Here is an 18986-nt window from a genome sequence, read left to right as displayed (position 1 = left end):
AATGGAATCAACCCTGAAGAAATCAAGAAATGGATAAATTGATTATAACTCGAACGTATTCTTGGTGTTGTCGGGATGCTAAATATCACTAGACCGAATTTTGGCAATGGATCGGTTGGGTTAGTGCATTCTGAGAAGCAAAAACAACTGGAAGTGACCAAAGCAAATAAAACGAAAATGCATTAGGACACGAAAGAGTATATATCCCTTGGAGATCCAAAATGGAACTGAAAATTAAATGTTATGACTATGCAAATTTTTGCCTTGTGATAAGTCTGGGATGTCGAATGAAGATAATCAGAAGATTTGAATGGGTTAGTGAGACACAGATGGAGAGGAAAAAGTTTCAGCTTTTCTACATATTGAAATTTATAATTTTTTGAAATTGGCGAGGTGTTGAAACGTCGACGTATACATAACGCTTGTAAAGAATTCTTCTCGGGATACGTATATATCTTTTTGGCGTATGAACTACAATTAAATTTTGGCAAGTTTTTGAGACTCCAGACGGAATTTGATTACAAAGCATTTGAAGCCAATTGGAAGCTAATTGAGTTTCTGATGCAGAATTAAAAAGAATGCTATCAGCAGTAAAAGTAAAAAATTCTTACGAGAGCCAATCTAAGTAGTTTAAGAGGAAATGTCTGCCGATTGTTTTTGGGAACCCTTACGACATGACCGTATTTTAAACAGTAAGCAGTACAGAAAATGAGGTTCTATTCCGCTTTCTGGGTTAGATGGCTAGGACACGGTGTAAAAATGTAAGATGACGGATTGCTAAAGGTAATAAATTTTGGCCAGCCATCTAGGACTAAACGAAAAGCAGGTTGTCCTCAAATGGATTGGGAGGAGGTCTTAAGGGAGATTTGAACTTCTTGGGAGGGTGTGAAGAGGAGGGCTTCTCGGAGTTTCTACGACAACTTCTTTGATACAAAGTGCCCTGCTCTAAAGGAAAAAAATAATAAATGATGCAAGAAAACATTAGTTTTCTTATATAGTTTTGGAAGCTTGCCATTCTTGCTAGTCGAACCCACTAGTTCCTGGTAGATGGGCCGGGATCTCTGCTACAGAACTAAGACGGCCCACCTAAATTAGCACATTTTTGCGCAAGAGAGCCGCTTATAATAATAATGAAGGAATTTTGTAAAATTCTTGGCGATGGGCTTTGTGCCATCTTTGAAAACGGATGAGTTGGGAAAAACAAACTTTGAGGAAGGAATTCAAAGCATAAGTAATGTCCCGTGTAGGTCGTTTTAAATTCTCCGCCTCTACTCTTTCCTCCTCCAAAAGGCAATAACCTTTGATTACCTTTGACAAAATTGTTGTTGTAAACTTGAATTTTCATAAATTGATTGAACATTCACCGTTCGCCTACAAGTTCAGGGGACTTGTTGGTCATCTGTCAATCCTATGACAGAGTATTCCACCTTTAGACGACAAGCGGCCAAGCCTATTAGGCTTAGGTTTCACTTGTTCATCGCCTGAGGGTCCAAGCAAATTCAGTCCCAGATTTAGCATACAAGTCCAGTGGACATTGTCCGTCACGCGTCAACCCAAAATCAATCCAATCTTTTTACCTTAGTTCTGCCCTAGGAATCACATATGGATGGATGATAGATAGACTTATCTATCAACAAATGAAATTACATCATTTTTACACAATCCTAAAAAGGGCTTATCCCAGATTTGCCTCTCAATCACTCGGACTATCTGTCTTAGTTTTTTCTACAATTAGCCATGTCTCGATGCCTACAAAATACTTGATTTTAATTCAAATTAGGCCCAAATAACTTTGCTAAATTTTTGGTTTAAGGGTCTTTAAATAATCTTTAGAAATGGATCGTAAATTTAAAAAAAAAGAAAATAATAATATGGCTTCAAAGTCTACTCAAATCATTAATATTGAGTTTCCGAAACCTAGAGTCAATGAAAAGCAGATTCGGAGCAAATTAAGGAAAAACTTTAGTTTTGCAATATTTTAAGACAGACAAAAACACGTCTTCCACTCAATATCAAAAGCCCTAAAAATAGGGGAGGTGTGAGAGAGGAGTTTGAAAATGGCCCAGGGCATAAACTTGGGTCTAAATTTATTCTGAAAAATTTCTTCTACCTAACTTAACTCCTGTTAAATATAACGGAAATTCCATCATCTAGAATTTTACCGTAAATTTGACACAACAGAAGTTTCTTTTTTGTACAACGGAGAAAATTAATGCCTGACATACATTAACATTAATGGGTTATGGTTGATATAATAATTTAATTGTATGAAAATTTAAAAACCTAGCTCTCCACATCTGGCAAGTGCTGAGGCAGCTTTATAAATCATAGTGCTACTACTAACAAATCGTTGCAGCACCAAGCCTCCTGGGATCAACAGAGCTACGCACGCTCCTCCTCTATCCCCCCTCCTTGCACCCTCCCAAGAAGTTCCCATTTTCCTTAAATCCTCCCTTACAGCATCCTCCCACCCCGTTCGGGGACGACATAAGTATGTAAAATAAATATATAAAAGATACACAACAGGGGTTGTGTATACGTAGTTGCGTCTTTTGTATACCAGGCTCGGTTAAGCCAGCCAGGATGGAAAGCACAATGCAATATCTGTGTATTAAACATACTACAACTTAGACTTATTTTATTAAACCAGCAATAGTTGTATATCTGTTATATTGTGTCAAAAACGACACTATAATTTCATCTGAAAATTGGTATACTACCATTTTTCGATGTGAAAAAGCGATCTAGATTGTTTACGACCTTGGGAAAGTTCGATTTGGGCCTAATTTTGGAAAAAATTTCACATGAATGACGTCACAAATACTTGTTTTGGGAAATATATTAAGTGTCTTTCTTTTCACCAAACGAAGCTCGGTCTGCTGCTACCATCATTAATTTGGCTTTTTTATTTCATAAAGGAAAGAAGCACACAGAGCCTCCAACATCTTTGGTTGGACAATTGCTATGGAGAGAATTCTTTTATACTGTTGGGTCAGTCACTCCAAACTTTGATCAAATTCAAGGGAATAAAATTTGTAAACAGATTCCTTGGAGCGATGATCCAGAGCTTTTGGAAGCATGGAAACTTGTAAGTCCGTTTTTATTTTTGTCTATTTCTTACGCCAAAGAGTGTTCCACCACTAACAAAACTGGAATAGTCGAAACTGGTTTACCACGTATTTGCTGAATTTTTTGGTTGCTGATGTTTTTTTTTCGAAGATTGTAATTATTTGTAGCTTCAATTCACAACAATTTAGGAGATGTGGGGAAAAAATTTATTTTTCAAATTTTAAGGGAAGGGGATGAGAAACTCGTAGTGTTTTTTTTTTCAATTCTATCTTTGAAAATTACCAAAAAAACATTTTTCAATGAAAATACTTTATCAAGTGTCTGTGTATTAAAAGTACTACAGCTTAATGTTATTAATAGGGCATTTTGAAATACTAGCTAAACTTTTACTAGGAACGGATTTGGATTCCCTTAATCTCCAAAATGAATACTAGCTAAGTCTTAGTACTAGTAAAATATCGTCTCATTAAAACAAGGTAATATTATGTTAATTTATTTTACTTACCTTAAATTATTCACAGATAATAAGTTATATTGTTAAAAAAGCACGCACGTCATCTATCGTTTGAAGTTCATTTGGAAAGATAGTAATTTTTTTTTTCTTGAAAGCTCCTTCCCGAGGAATAATTTTTGCTGTGAATTTATTCTTGAAGCGTAATTTCCTAAATTGACTGCTTTCTAAGCGCTGGAGCATACACCCAAATCAAAATTTCTAGACACATTAGGTCTTATTTAGTTAATACCTAAGCTGCAGCCGACTTGTCTTTTTTTAGACTTCAAAATGTAGTCGGCTTATTTTAGCTAGTTTGCTTAACTTGTCAAGATTTTTTGAAGCTAACCCAGTGCTACTTTGTGTAGGCTGCATTTCGAGTTAAAATGATGATTCAGAATAATTCTGATTAACAACTTTGGAAATCTACATTAAAATTAGACTTAAAATAAAAATTTTGATTAAAAAATTATTTTATTATTTTTGGTTAATTAATTGTTTTTAAAATTGAATACTTTTCTTCATAAAGTTGCTAGATGCTGCAGTAAAGTGATGCTGCCATTATTTTCCTTTTTTTATCCTTTTGTTAGACCGCTGCCGAATCTTACCACTTTCTTGTACTTTTTGTGCAAAACTGAAGCCTATGTACGCAAAACTAAAGCTTAAGTTTTGCCTGTTTAAGGGTCAATTTTTAGATAACTGGACGAATTTAAAAAAAGATAATAAAAAATGCCTGCCTGTTGTTAAAATTAATGCTCAAAATCTTCTCTATTTACTTTTGTGGGGCTAAAAAGTATTCCAAGATTAAGATATTTGAACATTTATACTTAGAATATTTTGATGGGAACATTTTAGATCCCAGCACAGACCCTGAAGGTTCAACTTGTTTTTTTTTTTAATTTTTCCTTTTTTAATATAAAAAACTTGCAATTTACCAAGGAAGTCATTCCTTTTTATTTTTCTTTAAAAGAAAAAAATAGGTAAAAAGTTTTATATTTGAAAGTTACTGCATGTACATCTGACATTTTTTTATTCCACCTTGGTATGTACGGCTACTTTTTTCTGAGTTGGGGGGAGGGGGCGGGGGAAAGCAAAACTGCATTAAAAAGTGAAGCTGTGAACTACATAGAGCTTTTTTGGAAAGTATGGAGACAAGTAAAACATCACAAAATTCAGCGGATGGATTTAAAACTCGTTGGGTCCTGAGTACGTATCGGGCATACAAGTTTTATTGATGAATTTGATAGATACAAACTAGGCTATAGTAGATAATTTATAATTTATCAAGAAAAATGCCACTTTTTTCAAAAAAGGGACATTTTTTCCAACCGTAACCACTGCCTGTTTTACGGTTGAAGGATGATAATTTGGCCAAATTCATGGTTTCGGGCCCTCCACCTGGGGCCGAATAAAAGGCCAAACGTCTTTGAATGGATTGGGAAAAGGTCATAAAAGAGATTATAAAGGAAATTGGAACTTGTGGGAGTAATTAAAGAGCCAAGTTTTAAACAAATTGGGGCCGAGGAGGCTTTTGATGATATGTTGTTGCAATGAGATCTCTCTACTGGTTGTAGTAGTCAGTGCAAATAACCTTTTTCATTGCCTTTGTAAGATTTGATTGGCCTAGTGTGATTATTGAAAAGTAGTGGGTTGTAATTCTTTCTGTTTGTTTAGGGCAAGACAGGCTATCCGTTTATTGATGCAGTGATGACTCAACTGAGAACCGAAGGCTGGATACATCACTTAGCGAGGCATTCCGTTGCCTGCTTCCTTACAAGAGGTGATCTTTGGCAATCCTGGGTTGCTGGTGTCAAAGTATGTTTCAATGCTGTCAAATACAGTTTTCTGAAAAAAAAAGTGTATCAATATAATAAGGCTTATTATTTGATTGCATGTTAATGTAATTTTTTAGCTTTTTCTGTATTATTAGGAGAGTCTATAAAAGGTTTTCGGTTGAAAGTAGTCTAGCCATAGCAAGGCGGATGAGGACTAATGCATGTTGCTTTCAGTATCGCACATATTTTTATATCATATGTCCTGTAGTGGCGCAGTGGGTTTAATCTCAGCTTGGTGATACGGGACCCATAGTTTAAATCTAGCTGTAGCAAAACGCTGCAGGGTTAAGAATTTGATTCCGGTGTTGAGAACTTGCGAAAGCGTCTCCATATTAATTTAAGCAAGAAGAAGAAGAAGCTTAAGACTTAAGACTCTAGCTTAAGAATTACTTAGAACTTATTTATCCATTATTACATTTTAGAGATTTTTTTTTTTTTTTTTTTAGTGGTCTCTTGTAACAAAATACTACGAAATCGTTTGAGGTTTTATTCCAAGAAAAAAAAATGTAAACATCTTGCAATATTAGTTTTTCATTGGTCCTGAAACCAAAAGCTCCTAAACAAAAAACATTAAAAGAGCTAGTTATCCATCACAAAAAGTTATATGTTTATCTTAGCATTTCTACAACTTGCCGCTAATGATGGCAGTCCCAATTTTTACCAGATCAGTGAAGACAGTAGCTTTGCCAATTGTAATATTTACTATTAGCAAATTGAATTAGTATCTGTAAGTTTAGTAATTAATAATTAAGCAATTAGTAAATCAAATTACTATTTCAATTTTAAGATAATAATTTCACTAAAATAGTATAAAGAGCTTCTCAAGTATATCTTTTTTATTCAAGAACAGCAAATGTAGCAAGTTTTTTGTTTTTTTTTAGCTTAGTTATGGATTGTTAGATCAGTCTATAAGAGGCTTCTGGGTGAAAGTAGTCTATCCGTGGCAAGGCGGTTAAGGACTAGTACATATTGCTTTCAGTACCGCACATATATGTTTATCATAGGTCCTGTAGTGGTGCTATGGGTCTAATCTCAGCTTGGTGATACAGGACCTAGAGCTCGAATCTAGCTGTAGCAAAACACTGCAGGGCTAAACATTTGATTCCGGTGTTGAGATTTTGCGTAAGCGTCTCTGTATTAATCCAAACAAGAAGGAGAGAAGTATTTCATAGTTAGCTTAGGACTTATTTAGAACTTTTTTTTATCCATAATTGTGTTTTGGAGATTTTTTCCTCTTTTTAAATGGTCTCTTGTAACAAAATGCTACGAAATCGTTTGTGGTTTCATTTCCAAGGAAGAAAAGAAAAAGAAAAGATAATATTAAATTATCTTGCCATATTAGTTTTTCTGGTCCTTAAACCACAAACTCCTAAAGAAAATATAGGTAGGTATCTATCACAAAAAGTTGTATATTTATCTTAGTATTTCTACAACTTGCCATTAACGATAGTGGTGGCAATTTTTACCAGATCAGACAAGACAGTAGCTTTGCAAATAGTAATATTTATTTAGCAAATTGAGTTATTGTTTTAAGTTTAGTAATTAATAATTAAGCATTTAGTAAGTCAAATTACTATTATTATTTTAAGATAATAATTTGACTAAAAATAGTAAAAAGTGCTTCTGAAGTATTTCTTTTTTATTCAGGAATAGCAAATATAAAAGATAGTAAATAGCTTTAGTGGAAATAGTAGTCTTTGTGTGCTTTCTAAAATTGTAGAACTTTCTATAGTTAATCTGTTGAACATTAAACAGTCCCCTTTGTGACAAATTATTCAACATTCGGTGGCTCCTAACTGTCCAATTTTAATCGGGCTCTCTGCTATCTTTTTTAATATAATTTGCGTAAGAAAGTATTTTTAAAAAGGTAGTTGACTTTGCCTTAACTATGAATTATAATAGGCCTACATACTTTTATTATATGTGAATTGTCATTGGAAGTGAAAACCAGCGATCGTTTATCATATTTTCAAGCTTTTATTGATGTGGGAAATTTAACACTTTTGAGGTTTTTTTTGGAGGGAGGGGGGAGCTGATCAAGTATGTAAATGATGGATATCAGATAAATATTGAAGCGTTTAACCGAATTAAACGGCTTCATTTTAGTAAATATGAAGTGAAATTATGTTAGGTAGCCCTTCAGCCTACACTAGGTAGTACTTGGAGCAGAAGGTGCTTTTTGGCCCAGTCTTGGGCTGGTCTTTCCTACCTCATATGGAGTAGACCCATACCTTGTATAGAGTTGGGGGATTTCTGCTAATATGACTAGCTAAATAAGGATTTAAAAGAGCAATCATTATCCCTTTGTAATCCTTCCTGTTTTGTTTGTATAAAGACATATGTATAAAAGTGCATAGATGTGCATTTTTATTTTCGTTATGATGGTATTTGGAACCCGTAAAACATGATGAATTTCCCATGCTGTTTTTCCAGATTCAAAAATTGAATTTATAGATATAATCCTCCCCTCCCCCCATCCCCTCTTCGTGATATTAAACTGTCATTTTGCGTTGAAACTGAATGTAACTTATTATGTTGGGATAATTTATTTATACTGAAGATGTTTAATCACTTTCTCTACTCTTATTATATAAAAAAAAGGAACCAATACTAGCTGAACTGTAGAGAAAAAAAAATAAGGATAAATTGTATTCTAGCAGTCAATTTTTGGCTTTTTTTAGATATGAATCTAATTTTTTTCTACGACTTTTGCTTTTAAAGGTATTGCCTCTTAATGTATCGTAATTTCAATAGCTCAATGAAACTGTCGGCAAAATCAATGAATAATCTATCGGTTTACAAATAATAATAAAAAAAAAATTGTCAAAAATAAGTGTAGGATTGCCACTCCCTCCTCCTTAATGCTGGTGTCATTTGTGGTTTACTGAAATTGAAAATTCTAGCTATTGTTTCCAGGGGAAAAAATTATAATTGAAATTCTGACAGAAGAAGGCCAATTTTATCAGATAAGAAGGAAAAATCAACTCTTTTCTCAAACTCGTTAATCCAAAATCAGGAAAAACCCGATTTTCCTCCCCCAGAATTTCACCGACAAAGCTTTATTTAAGACAAGAACTCCTGCCTCACTTGTAAGATCTGACAAGCTAATAATTTTCCAAAGTTTAACTCATCTTTCATAAATCTAGGGCTAACTCGAGGCTGGTCCAAACTATGGTGTAGCGGTATTTGATGACCTGTATGAGGTATTTGATGAGTCACTCTCATATTTGTAGGTATTCGATGAGTATTTACTGGATGCAGACTGGTCATTGAATAACGCCAATTGGATGTGGCTTTCCGCCTCTTCCTTCTTCTACCAATTTCAAAGGGTTTATAGCCCAATAGTCTTTGGAAAGAAGACTGACAAAAACGGAGATTACATCAAGTACGCTATGAGCCATATTTTTGTTAATTTTCATTTTTTCCACCATTTCTTTTCTTCTCTTTTTTTCGCTTAAGTTGACACTCATACAGGAAGATTATTTTAGAACATATTTTTTAATTGGTTCAATCAAAACTAGATTTATGTTGCATGGACCAGGTGAAGTTCTGCAGCAACAAAAGTGTTGCCGTAGCAACACTTTTGCTGTGTTTCATCGCTAATGATTAAATACTGTAGCTATCAACTCCTTCAAGCTTTTAAAATGATATTTCTTAAAAAGAATTTTCTCTTCAAGAATCATGATAGTATGGCTCTTAAAGATAGTCTCGAAGTTCACTTTTTCTGCTTAAAACCAACTTTAATATCTACTTCCTGACAGTCGTTAAATTTGGTAGGTTTTCAGAATACATTATGTATGCGACCGAATGTTGATCACTTTGATCAGAAGCATAATGTCTGCTATTCTTTTCTGATTTATTTTTAGTTAAGGACAATTTGATATCTGAGATGGAGTTTTATTAGTCTAAAATACACATACAGTTTAGATAAAGCAGCATGTACTTGTACTTGTCCCTGTTTTTGATCGTTCTATAAGATTTTTTTGTGCTATAAAATTCTTACAAGTCACTCTCCGTAATAAAGATATAACTATAAGTGTCTCTTTCGTCTCAAATGTATTAGTCTGCAAAATGTGCAAGCCCTTACTTTATACGACTGCAGTTTCACGGCCGATTTTCACTCTAAAACGTGAAATCTACATCAATGCTGATACTACTAAACTTGAGAATGGTCATTATATCAAAAAGTGAATATAAAACTTGAAAGGGCCCAATGTAGCAGATCATATATAATACTTCGAAATGATATTAATAACAATTCATTGCTTGTCATCCTAAATTGTGGAACTTTGAAGCTAGTGTCTGGATCGTAAAGGTCAACGTCCTAAACTGCTTAAAGGAAAGACGAAGTCTCTGTGGCTACTGCCTTGTGCCCGTTTAATTTGAAGTTAAGCAGGGCTCTTTTCTTTGGAAGTTTTGTGGGAATATGTTGCTGCGCTTTCCTCTAATCCCCCCCCCTCTGTCTTCTGGTCCAAGACCATTGCCCATAATTTCCAAGTAGCTCGGGGTCTTTTCTTGCAAAGGTAGATATCTTACAGTTGATCCTGCAATCGTACAAACTAAAATCCTTGCATGACTCCAGTTCAAATAAGATGCAACATACTAAAAAAACGTCGATAAGAAAGGCGTGTTAGAGGGGCTACGTGCTCACTTTAACCAAGACTGCCAACCGTTTAGGCCCTCTCCCCCCCCCCCCACACACACATCTTGAAAATAACTTCTTTTTGGCATTTAGAGAAAATATTGTTCAACTCTAGATTTTGAGAAAAACCTACAAATCTCTGACAAATAACAGAAATAAATTATTGCTCGTCGTCTCCCCTACCCCCCCCCCTCTGCATTTTCGGGAAGTTGTGGTCTTGGCCTTATGGTTCCGGTAATAGAAATTGAAATTCCAAGCAAAATTTTGCTTCAAATGAGGGGCAGAATGCCTAACTCTTGGCTATGAAGCTCATGGTGGAAGAGGTGGGGTTGTTTCAGCAGCCATATCCCATTGTATTTTGCTTTATGTGATAATATAGGCTAAAATCTTTTGCATGATTTTGTTTTAAACAGGGTACAACATCCTTACCTTATTTATTAAAAATTTGGGATTAGAAGAGGAAAGGATTATCGGAGGGCCCACTGGTGCACATTATACTTCCAATAGCACAGATTGAAAATCTCTTCTGCCTCAAATAACGTATAACATTCTTGCCTTTGTGCTAAAAAGTTGGCAATGAGAGCGGTTTTTTTTTACAGAAGCCATGGGTCTCCTTGCTTCTCAAGTCGTACAGACTGAGAATCCTTTTGTGATTTTGCTGATCGTTTACCGTTTTTATGGTATGCCAGATACTCCTGGCATTCAAAATCAGTGGCTGCATTGGAAAAGTTTCGGAAAGTTTTTTTTTCTTCAGTAACTCCTATTGATGACGATGTATATTGTCACCACTAGGTATATTAAACGAAAATGTATTAACATTACGTTTCTTGTACATATCTTTATTAAAACTAAAACTACTGTAGATTAAAATTCAGTTATAAAACTACATCAGAAATATTAAAATTAGCTTTAATCCTAAACTGGGCTTCCCAGCATAATGAGCCTAAAGGCTCAAATACTAAGGGTTGTCATTTGTTTGTCCTAAAAATCTAAGGATGGCACTATTGGGCATTATCTTTATGAAAATGCCCATTAAGTATTACTTACTTACTTACTTACATGCTGTTGGCTGTTGTATGTGACAGTAAAGATAACAAATTTGAACAACCATTGAATTCCTTTGGATCTACCACTGAAAAATCAGCTTCTGGGCTACTTCTTTCAATTTTTTTTCCTTTCTATGTTGATTCTACAAGAAATTCTGCTAGTGTGATGGATAATATTTTCATTTCTGATCCTCCTAAATTGAAGTTTACTTCTCTTTTTATCTTCACTGATCTGTCTGATCATTTCACTATTTATATATAACTTTTTGTGCCTAAAACTGAGATTGCTGTGAATGAGCAAGGTGAATCTTCTTTTAGAACTTTTACAGATAAAGAAATTTCTAATTTAATTCTTAGTCTTCAGAGTAATGATTGGTCTAGTGTTCTTGAAGCTAATGATGTTGAATGTGCAACAAGTTTATTTGTGTGTCGTATGGGAGCTCTGTTGGATAAGCATTTTCCTCTTAGGAAGAGGCAAGGGCATTCTATACCCAAATGCCCATGGATGTCCGTAGGTCGAATTAATGCTACACATATGAAGGTGTCTCTGTTCTATGTTGCATGTAAAAGTAAAACACAGGATGATCTTTTGAAGTAAAAACATTATAAAAATGTACTTACAACTTCAGTACGTGCAGCCAAAAAGCTCTATTTTTCGCGTCGAATTGATGAGTGTAAGGGGAACTTGCGAAAGGTTTGGAATGTAGTTAATGAAGCTATTTCTCGCAAGAAACTCAAACAGTCCCCCCCATGTCATTACAGGAATGCTGATGGATCTATTGTGGATAAAAATTCTTCAGCAAGCGCCTTCAATTCGTATTTCACCACTCTTCCTTCAGTTCCCATTCAACCCAAGAATAGAGTAAGTAGTTTTCCCATAGCAGAAAAGTCATTTTTCCTTTCCCCATGCAGTGATATTGAGATTTATAGTATTATCTCCCGGCTTCCAAGTAGCGGTTCAGTTAATGGTTTTGGTTTGAGCAATAATGTTCTTACAAAAAATGGTCAGTTTGTTTCTAACCCCATCTCACACATAACTAACCTCTCTCTTTCTTCTGGTGTTTTCCCTCATTTATTTAAAGTTGCTAATGTTTTACCTTTACATAAAAATGGTGATTCATCTCTAATTTCAAATTATAGACCCATTTATCTTCTTTCTGTCATCCCTAAGTTTGTTTAAAGATTAGTGTATTGTAGACTCTCTTCATTTGTTTTTAGTACTAATACAACGGCAAGAAATTCTCTTATAAATAACCATAAGTATTGTTTTCGTCCCACATTCTCTGCCTCCCACGCACTTTCAGATACAACAGAGTTTGTGCGTGTTAATCTGGACAAGGGATGGTGTGTTTTGGGTCTTTTTCTTGACTTTTCAAAGGCCTTTGATATGGTTGACCACTGTGTTCTTTTGTCTAAACTTTCTTCATTTGAAGTACATGGAGTCTCACTAGAAGGGTTAAGGTCTTATCTGTCAGGGAGATCTCAGTATGTTTCAGTTAATGGTAATTCTTCCACTACTTTGCCTGTATTGAAGGGTGTACCACAGGGCTCTGTGCTTGGACCACTTTTGTTTTTAATTTACATTAATGATCTCGTTGATGGTCTTCATCCCCTTGTGCACCCTATTCTTTTTGCTGGTGACAGTAACTTTTTCATTGCTGCAGTGGACTTGCCATCTGCCACTTCCCTAGCTCAAGGTCTTCTTGATAAAGTAAAAGATTGGTGCTGGTCAAATGGTATGACTCTCAACAGCCAAAAAAGTGCCATTGTACACTTCAGGACCCCTTATCGTATGAGAGATGTAAGGGAGCCAATCATCCTGACTTATGGGAATGATGTTGTACCGCAATTTGCTATGGTGAAATTTTTTGGTGTGTATCTTGACTGTTTTCTCTCTTTTAAGCCTCATATAACTCACACCCGTTCCCTCATCTTCCGCCAGTCTTCAATGTTGCATCGGGTTAACTCATTTCTTCCCCCAGATGTTATGCTTTCTCTTTATTATGCTTTTATATTTCCTTACCTTTCTTATTGCTGCTCTGTCTGGGGTAATACTAATAAATCTCTTCTCTGCTCACTTCAAAGAGCCCAAAATAGGGCAGTGAACGCTACTTTTCTTCTCCCTCGGCTTTACCCATCCTCTGATCTTTATAATGATACTGGAATAGCTCCGCTGGATCGCATTGTGAGTAAAAGTAATCTTTATTTAGCGCATTCTGCTTTTCTAGGTACACTTCCACCGCCTCTACAGCAATTTTTTTCACGGACAGGCTCAGGTAGGTACTCTACTTTTTTACGTAGTTCTTCTCGTAGATTTATTTTGCCCAAACGTTCATCTACAGCAGCCCAGAAGTCTCCTGTTTATAAATCAATTCAATTATGGAATTCAATCTCACCGGATTCCCGTTATTTCTGTCTGCAAAGGCAGTTATTCGTCGTGTATTTCCAGTTCAGTAATTTCTCTCTCCTTCGTTTATTTTGCCTGTTTTCTCTTTTCCTAGTGTTTCTCCTTTTGTGTTTTTCCTTTATATATCGTTTATATTTTTTTTTTTTTTTTTTTTTTTTTTGTCTTTTTTTTTTTTTACTGTATGGTAGTGTTTATTCTCTTTAATCTTTATTTCATATATATTATTTGATTTAGAGTAATATTCATGGTTGTTTTAGTACTTCATTATTGTGTTGTAAGGCCCACAACAAGCCAAGCTTCTTGGGCCAAATAATTTTTCTTTACGTCTGTAATACAGTTTACTATTAATAAAATGATTGAATGATTGATTGATTGATAAGCTGAGGAGAAAACTGTGTTGACTGGAGAAAAAGTGAAAGTAAACTGAAAACTGAGTTTCTTTTTTAAGAAAAAGAGGACTAAAGGAAACTGAAAGAGAACTGCAAACCGAACTTTATTTTTAAGAAAAAGGAAGCTGAATCTGAAACTGATAAAAGAAAATTGAGGGGAAAATTCGTGGGTAACTATGGAAACCATGAGTATTTTAGGCAACCACTCATTAGTACCTCAAGATTAATCAAACAACTAGCGATAAATATATACTGTATTTTGAAGAGGCACCCCGCCCCCTTCCCTGAAAAATATAAAATTCTAATGTGTGTTCTCCATTGCGATGATAAAGCAACATGAAATTTGGGCAATCTAGATTGAGGATACCTAAAATCGAAACAATACTTTGTTTTCTAGCGAAAAATTGCTATGAAGTGTAAAGTGTATTTGATTGTATAAAGTTCGACAGTAGGATATATTCTAAAATCCCGTTTCTCTTTCTCTTCAAACGCTCATCATTGTAAAAATATAACTGTCTTCTTAGGAAGTATCTTCCAAAGCTGAAGAAATTTCCGAGCGAATACATCTATGAGCCCTGGAAAGCTCCTTTGAATATTCAAAAAGCAGCTGGATGTATAATTGGTCAAGATTATCCAAAACCAATCGTTGACCATGATGTAGTTAGACCAAGAAATCTTGAGAGAATGAGTTTAGCCTACAAAGGTCTCCCTATTGAAAGTAAGTAGTGTTGTTTTCTCTTGTAAATCAAAATATGTCAGGCCAGTGGATGATGAGTCTTTAAATCCAGTTCCGGCGTGAATAAGTAATACTTCTTGTCTTAACCATTTTATTGCGAAATAAGTTTCAAATCAAAGTCTCTGTGTTTTAAAGTAACAAGGGCAGTGAAATCTGATCTTTGAATCTGTTCAGTGGAAACTTATCTCTTAGAAAATAAGGAAAAATGAGCAATTCAATTTTATTTAAAAGGCACCTCCACATGCAACTTTGAATAATAGCTGGCACCAAATTAAAAAAGAGACGTGGGTGATAAATCCGCTAAAAATAAGCTAAACGCATAGGACTGCAAACAGCCTAAGAAGGTGTTACTTTCCTTTAGAGGTGTAGTTGATTTTGGGAATCAACAGGTCGCTCACTGTTAATGAGAAAAGGCATTATCTAATTAAAAAAATTGTTTTAGTATGTTTTTTTCGCCATTCAACATGGCAACACTGACGACAATGTGGTATTGCCCTAAAATTTCATATTTTTAAACAACCAAAAGAAATAGAAAATCGAGGTTTTCAGGTATGAATAGACCTAAAATGGTCCAGAAGGGGTGGAGGGTAATGTTCTTACTTTGATATACTTGGTACTTCAAACATTTAGGCATGATGAAATAGAATAGTAACATTTTGTTGAACGTATTAAATATTTTTCTTTTTTTCCAAATATTATTTTTTTATCCAGTGGCTAACTTGATCATTTAATCGATAGAAATTTAACTCTTGTTGGGCTTCCTAATTTAATTTAGCTATTTAATATGGTTTATGGGATGCTTTATGGATGATAGTTTGACCAAAATTCGTCTGTGCTGAAATCTTTGATTTTCGGCAATCCAGACCCCTGGTAACATTTTGAAGGTTGGGGGCTCGAACTCAAAAATACAAAGAACTGCCTAACTCGAAGGTACTTACAGTAATGCAGATGATGTGAAAAGAAGGATGAAGAAGGTTGAAGAAGGTTCACTCAAAGCTGGTCAATCAAATATCTAATCGAAACCTCAAACAGAACCGCAATCAAGACAAGGTGCCCCTCCCACAACTACCAGCCAGCTTTTCTGGAATTATTGAACGATACCATTACCAAATGTACAAACTCATATGCATAGACTGGTTTTACTTAATTTTAAGCCGTTTAATATATTCGAATGATAATTGCTCCATATTGCTGTTTGGGTCCGAGCCTAAACTCTCTTGTTATACTCCTTACGTATCATCAATATTTTTTACTGCTAACGATACTACGACGTTATCTGTCTTTTGATGCTGCCATATTAAAAATTAGTAGACAAAGTATTAGGATGAGTTTTTTTTTCCTGAGATGTTGATGTTCTTAATCCTATAAGATGTCAACGTGAGGATTGTCCTACGTCATTATAGATCCACCTTAGATAGTTACCAGTCCTATCAGTTTTTTTATTTTTTATTATTGTACTTTCACTTTGAGGTTCTGCAGAAAAAGCACTAGGATGAGCTTCTGCTTTCTCCTGAGACGTTTTTGAATATGTAAGGTGTCAACACGACGATCTCCCAGCAGAATTGTTTCAGATAGAAAGCTACTACGACGTTAGAAACTTTTTGTTTTGTGCTGTTCCATTGTACTTTCTTATTGTGGATCAGTTGAAAAGTACTAGAAATAGCTTTACCTTATTTAATGACGTTTTTGATTATTTGAGGTAACAACGCGACAATTTCCCCTTGGAACTATGATCAGCCTTTCAATGCTTGTCCCCGTCCAAAAATTTCAGCTGTGAACTCTTTCAGCTTTAAATTTGACTTCAAGGTTCGTCAATTTTGAAGTGGAGCTTCTTGCTAGTTATTTATCCCCTTTAATTTGAGCTATTAGTGTTTATTTCTCTTTTATTTTAGATTCTGCTTACTCTGCCGCAGCATCCAAGGAAGACGCCATTAATACTAAAAAAGGAAGGTCGTGACCGATCAACCCAAGTCTAAGAAGCAAAAAATTGATAGCAAACAGAAAAGTGTAGCCTCCTTTTTGAAAAAGAAGTAATTTAATATGACATTTTTACTTTTTATAACTAACTATTTTCATTTTTTTTTTTTTTTATTAACAGTTACCAAAACTTGATTTGCAATGCGTTTGGATGTTATAACCTATTTGTTTTAAGTCTTAGGCCTACTTCCGAATATATTACTAAGGTTTTTGCCTTACGCATTTGTGTAGAATTTTTATTCTGATCTTTATTGGATATTAATGAAACCGATCCGAGGCCAATCTAATAAAGTCTGCAAGTAAAACAGGGGAAAGGGATTCAAAAGGCGATGCATGGCTGGTTTTGGCTTTGATACACCAGTTGTCTGAAAGATGAAAGGAAAATTTAAAGTTTCATTAGCATTTTTAAGAGTCAAAAGCGATCAGAGGGCAACCTGTCCTCGCTCTTGTCCTTTTTCCTATTCCCCTCCACAATCATCTGGTCCCAAAGACATCTGGTCAAAATTATGAGAAACCTTTTTTTTAAATAGTTAACTTTCAAAAAATATGCCTCCAGCAATGACAATGACCCCCGTACCCTCGAGGCAAGGGCGTAGATCAAGCAAGATGTACGTTTTTTACACGTGGGTTGTACAGTATAAAGGAAAAGGGGGACATATTTAATCCTGGGTGACGACTAGCTCCTCACTTCAAGAAATCATTCCCTGGGTCAAGAAAATCATGCATTTTGTTGGAAAGAAGGAGCCTAGAAATGGGCAAAGAAGTTTTTTTTATTAGTTATATTTTAAGCAAGCTTTTGCGGATTGTTCGCTATTCGTATTCGTATTCATTTAATCAAATAGCTTTCGTAGCAAACAAAACTGAACGCTAAATTATGCTATTTTTACAATCATTTGAGAAAAAAAAAATCACTTATTTAATACACTAACAAAATATGTTACAAAGGAATTTCCAAATCTGTTCGTTCGACATTTGACGGGTTGTAGTCTGTTCTGATGCCTGGTGAGTTTGGGGGTCGGTGCGTTTGGAGGAAGAATTGAACGATGTTTCTCGTTTGACATGAGTGATTTCCCGAATCTCATTATCAAATCGTGTCTTCGGGTGAACAAAGTGGGTAAGCTCATAACCACAAGGGCATGCTCGTAACTCTCATACCTGGGTCCAGGAATTATTTTAGTAGCACGTTTTTGAACATCTTCTAGTTCCTCTGACATGTAGGCAGTGTTTTGTGCTTGGGGACCCCAGACAGGACAACAATATTCAAGGATTGTCCTGATATATGTCGTGTAAGCCCAGCCTTTGCATACTCGTTAGACTTTGGATTGAGTAGTGTCCTTTGCGCACGATATTGTCTACGTGCAGTTTAAACGATCAATCGCTTGTAAAAATCACGCCTAGTATTGTCGCGGACGAAACAGTTGGAAAGGGAACATCTGGTATTGTAATATCTCGTTTGAACGGGTTGAAGCGTAGAACTTTGGATTTCTGCTCTTTCAGTTGCAGGCTATTAGATTTACACTGGTTAACGAAGTCCGAAAGAATTGTTCGTTCAAACTACTGCTTTGCTACTGCGTTTTCTACTATGTATTTGAGAAGCGAAGACAAGTCAACGAACTTGAAACGTTCCTCAAATTCTGCAAGGATTTCATTGATGACAGCAAGGAATAAAAGGGCAGCTAGTTTCGTTCCTTGGGGACAGCCACAAGTAAGTTCGGTCCACTCAGGGCGGATATCATCGGCAAATAACGGATATACCGATTGCCGTCGCCCTCGCAGAAAATCTCTCACTAATAGCAGCAAGTTTTTTCCAGCTCCCATCTCTTTTAGATTTGTCAGTGCAATGAGGTGCTCTATAAGGTCGAACGCTTTCCTGTAGTCTGCCAAAAGTAAATCGATAAGACTGTTTGGGCTGTCCAGCCACTCAACTATCAAATGGCACATCTGCACTAGGTATATTACCGTGCTACTGCCTCGTATACAGCGTTATTAGTAAGTGTCTATTGAGGGTGCAATCTGCTGTAATAGGGCACGGTGGATAAAACCTTCGGCCACTTTAGCCAAGTTGGGAGTTATGGATATAGGTCTCAGCTGATCGCAGGACAGGGGTGCCTTTATTTTCGGAATGACCCGCACATAGGCAGCTTTCCACAATTTTGGGAAAGATTGTTCTGAGAAACACTGATTTATGATTGATGCCATGGGTTTGGCTAGAAAAGGTGAGTACTCTTTCAGTAGCTTCACAGGGAGTTCACCTGGGTATGTGGCACAATTGTCTCGTAGTCGTTCGATTTCACGGAAGACTGATATTTCGGACACTTCTACAATATCATCGGCACTACAACTGTTGATGATATTGCTCACATGTTCGTCACTTATGGTGGGGTAAGAAGTGCAA

The 18986-nt window shown here is 35.6% G+C and overlaps 1 protein-coding gene across 1 annotated transcript in view; it reads left to right on the top strand.

The window, feature by feature from the left end:
* The window catches only part of LOC148948445 (cryptochrome-2-like), a 44541-nt gene extending 27811 nt beyond the window's left edge, over nt 1-16730 (top strand). The window contains exons 7-11 of the mRNA XM_089094370.1: nt 2919-3088; nt 5234-5374; nt 8628-8779; nt 14403-14596; nt 16507-16730. Coding sequence (XP_088950496.1) covers nt 2919-3088; nt 5234-5374; nt 8628-8779; nt 14403-14596; nt 16507-16571 — 722 coding nt within the window. The 3' untranslated portion in view covers nt 16572-16730. The remainder of the gene's footprint in view (nt 1-2918; nt 3089-5233; nt 5375-8627; nt 8780-14402; nt 14597-16506) is intronic.
* The last annotated feature ends 2256 nt before the right edge of the window (nt 16731-18986 follow it).

The sequence above is a fragment of the Artemia sp. Qi Xiang Cuo genome, chromosome 9, assembly GCF_049724085.1.
Source record: "Artemia sp. Qi Xiang Cuo chromosome 9, ASM4972408v1, whole genome shotgun sequence".
Lineage (NCBI taxonomy): Eukaryota > Metazoa > Arthropoda > Branchiopoda > Anostraca > Artemiidae > Artemia > Artemia sp. Qi Xiang Cuo.
This window is presented reverse-complemented; position numbering and strand designations above follow the sequence as displayed.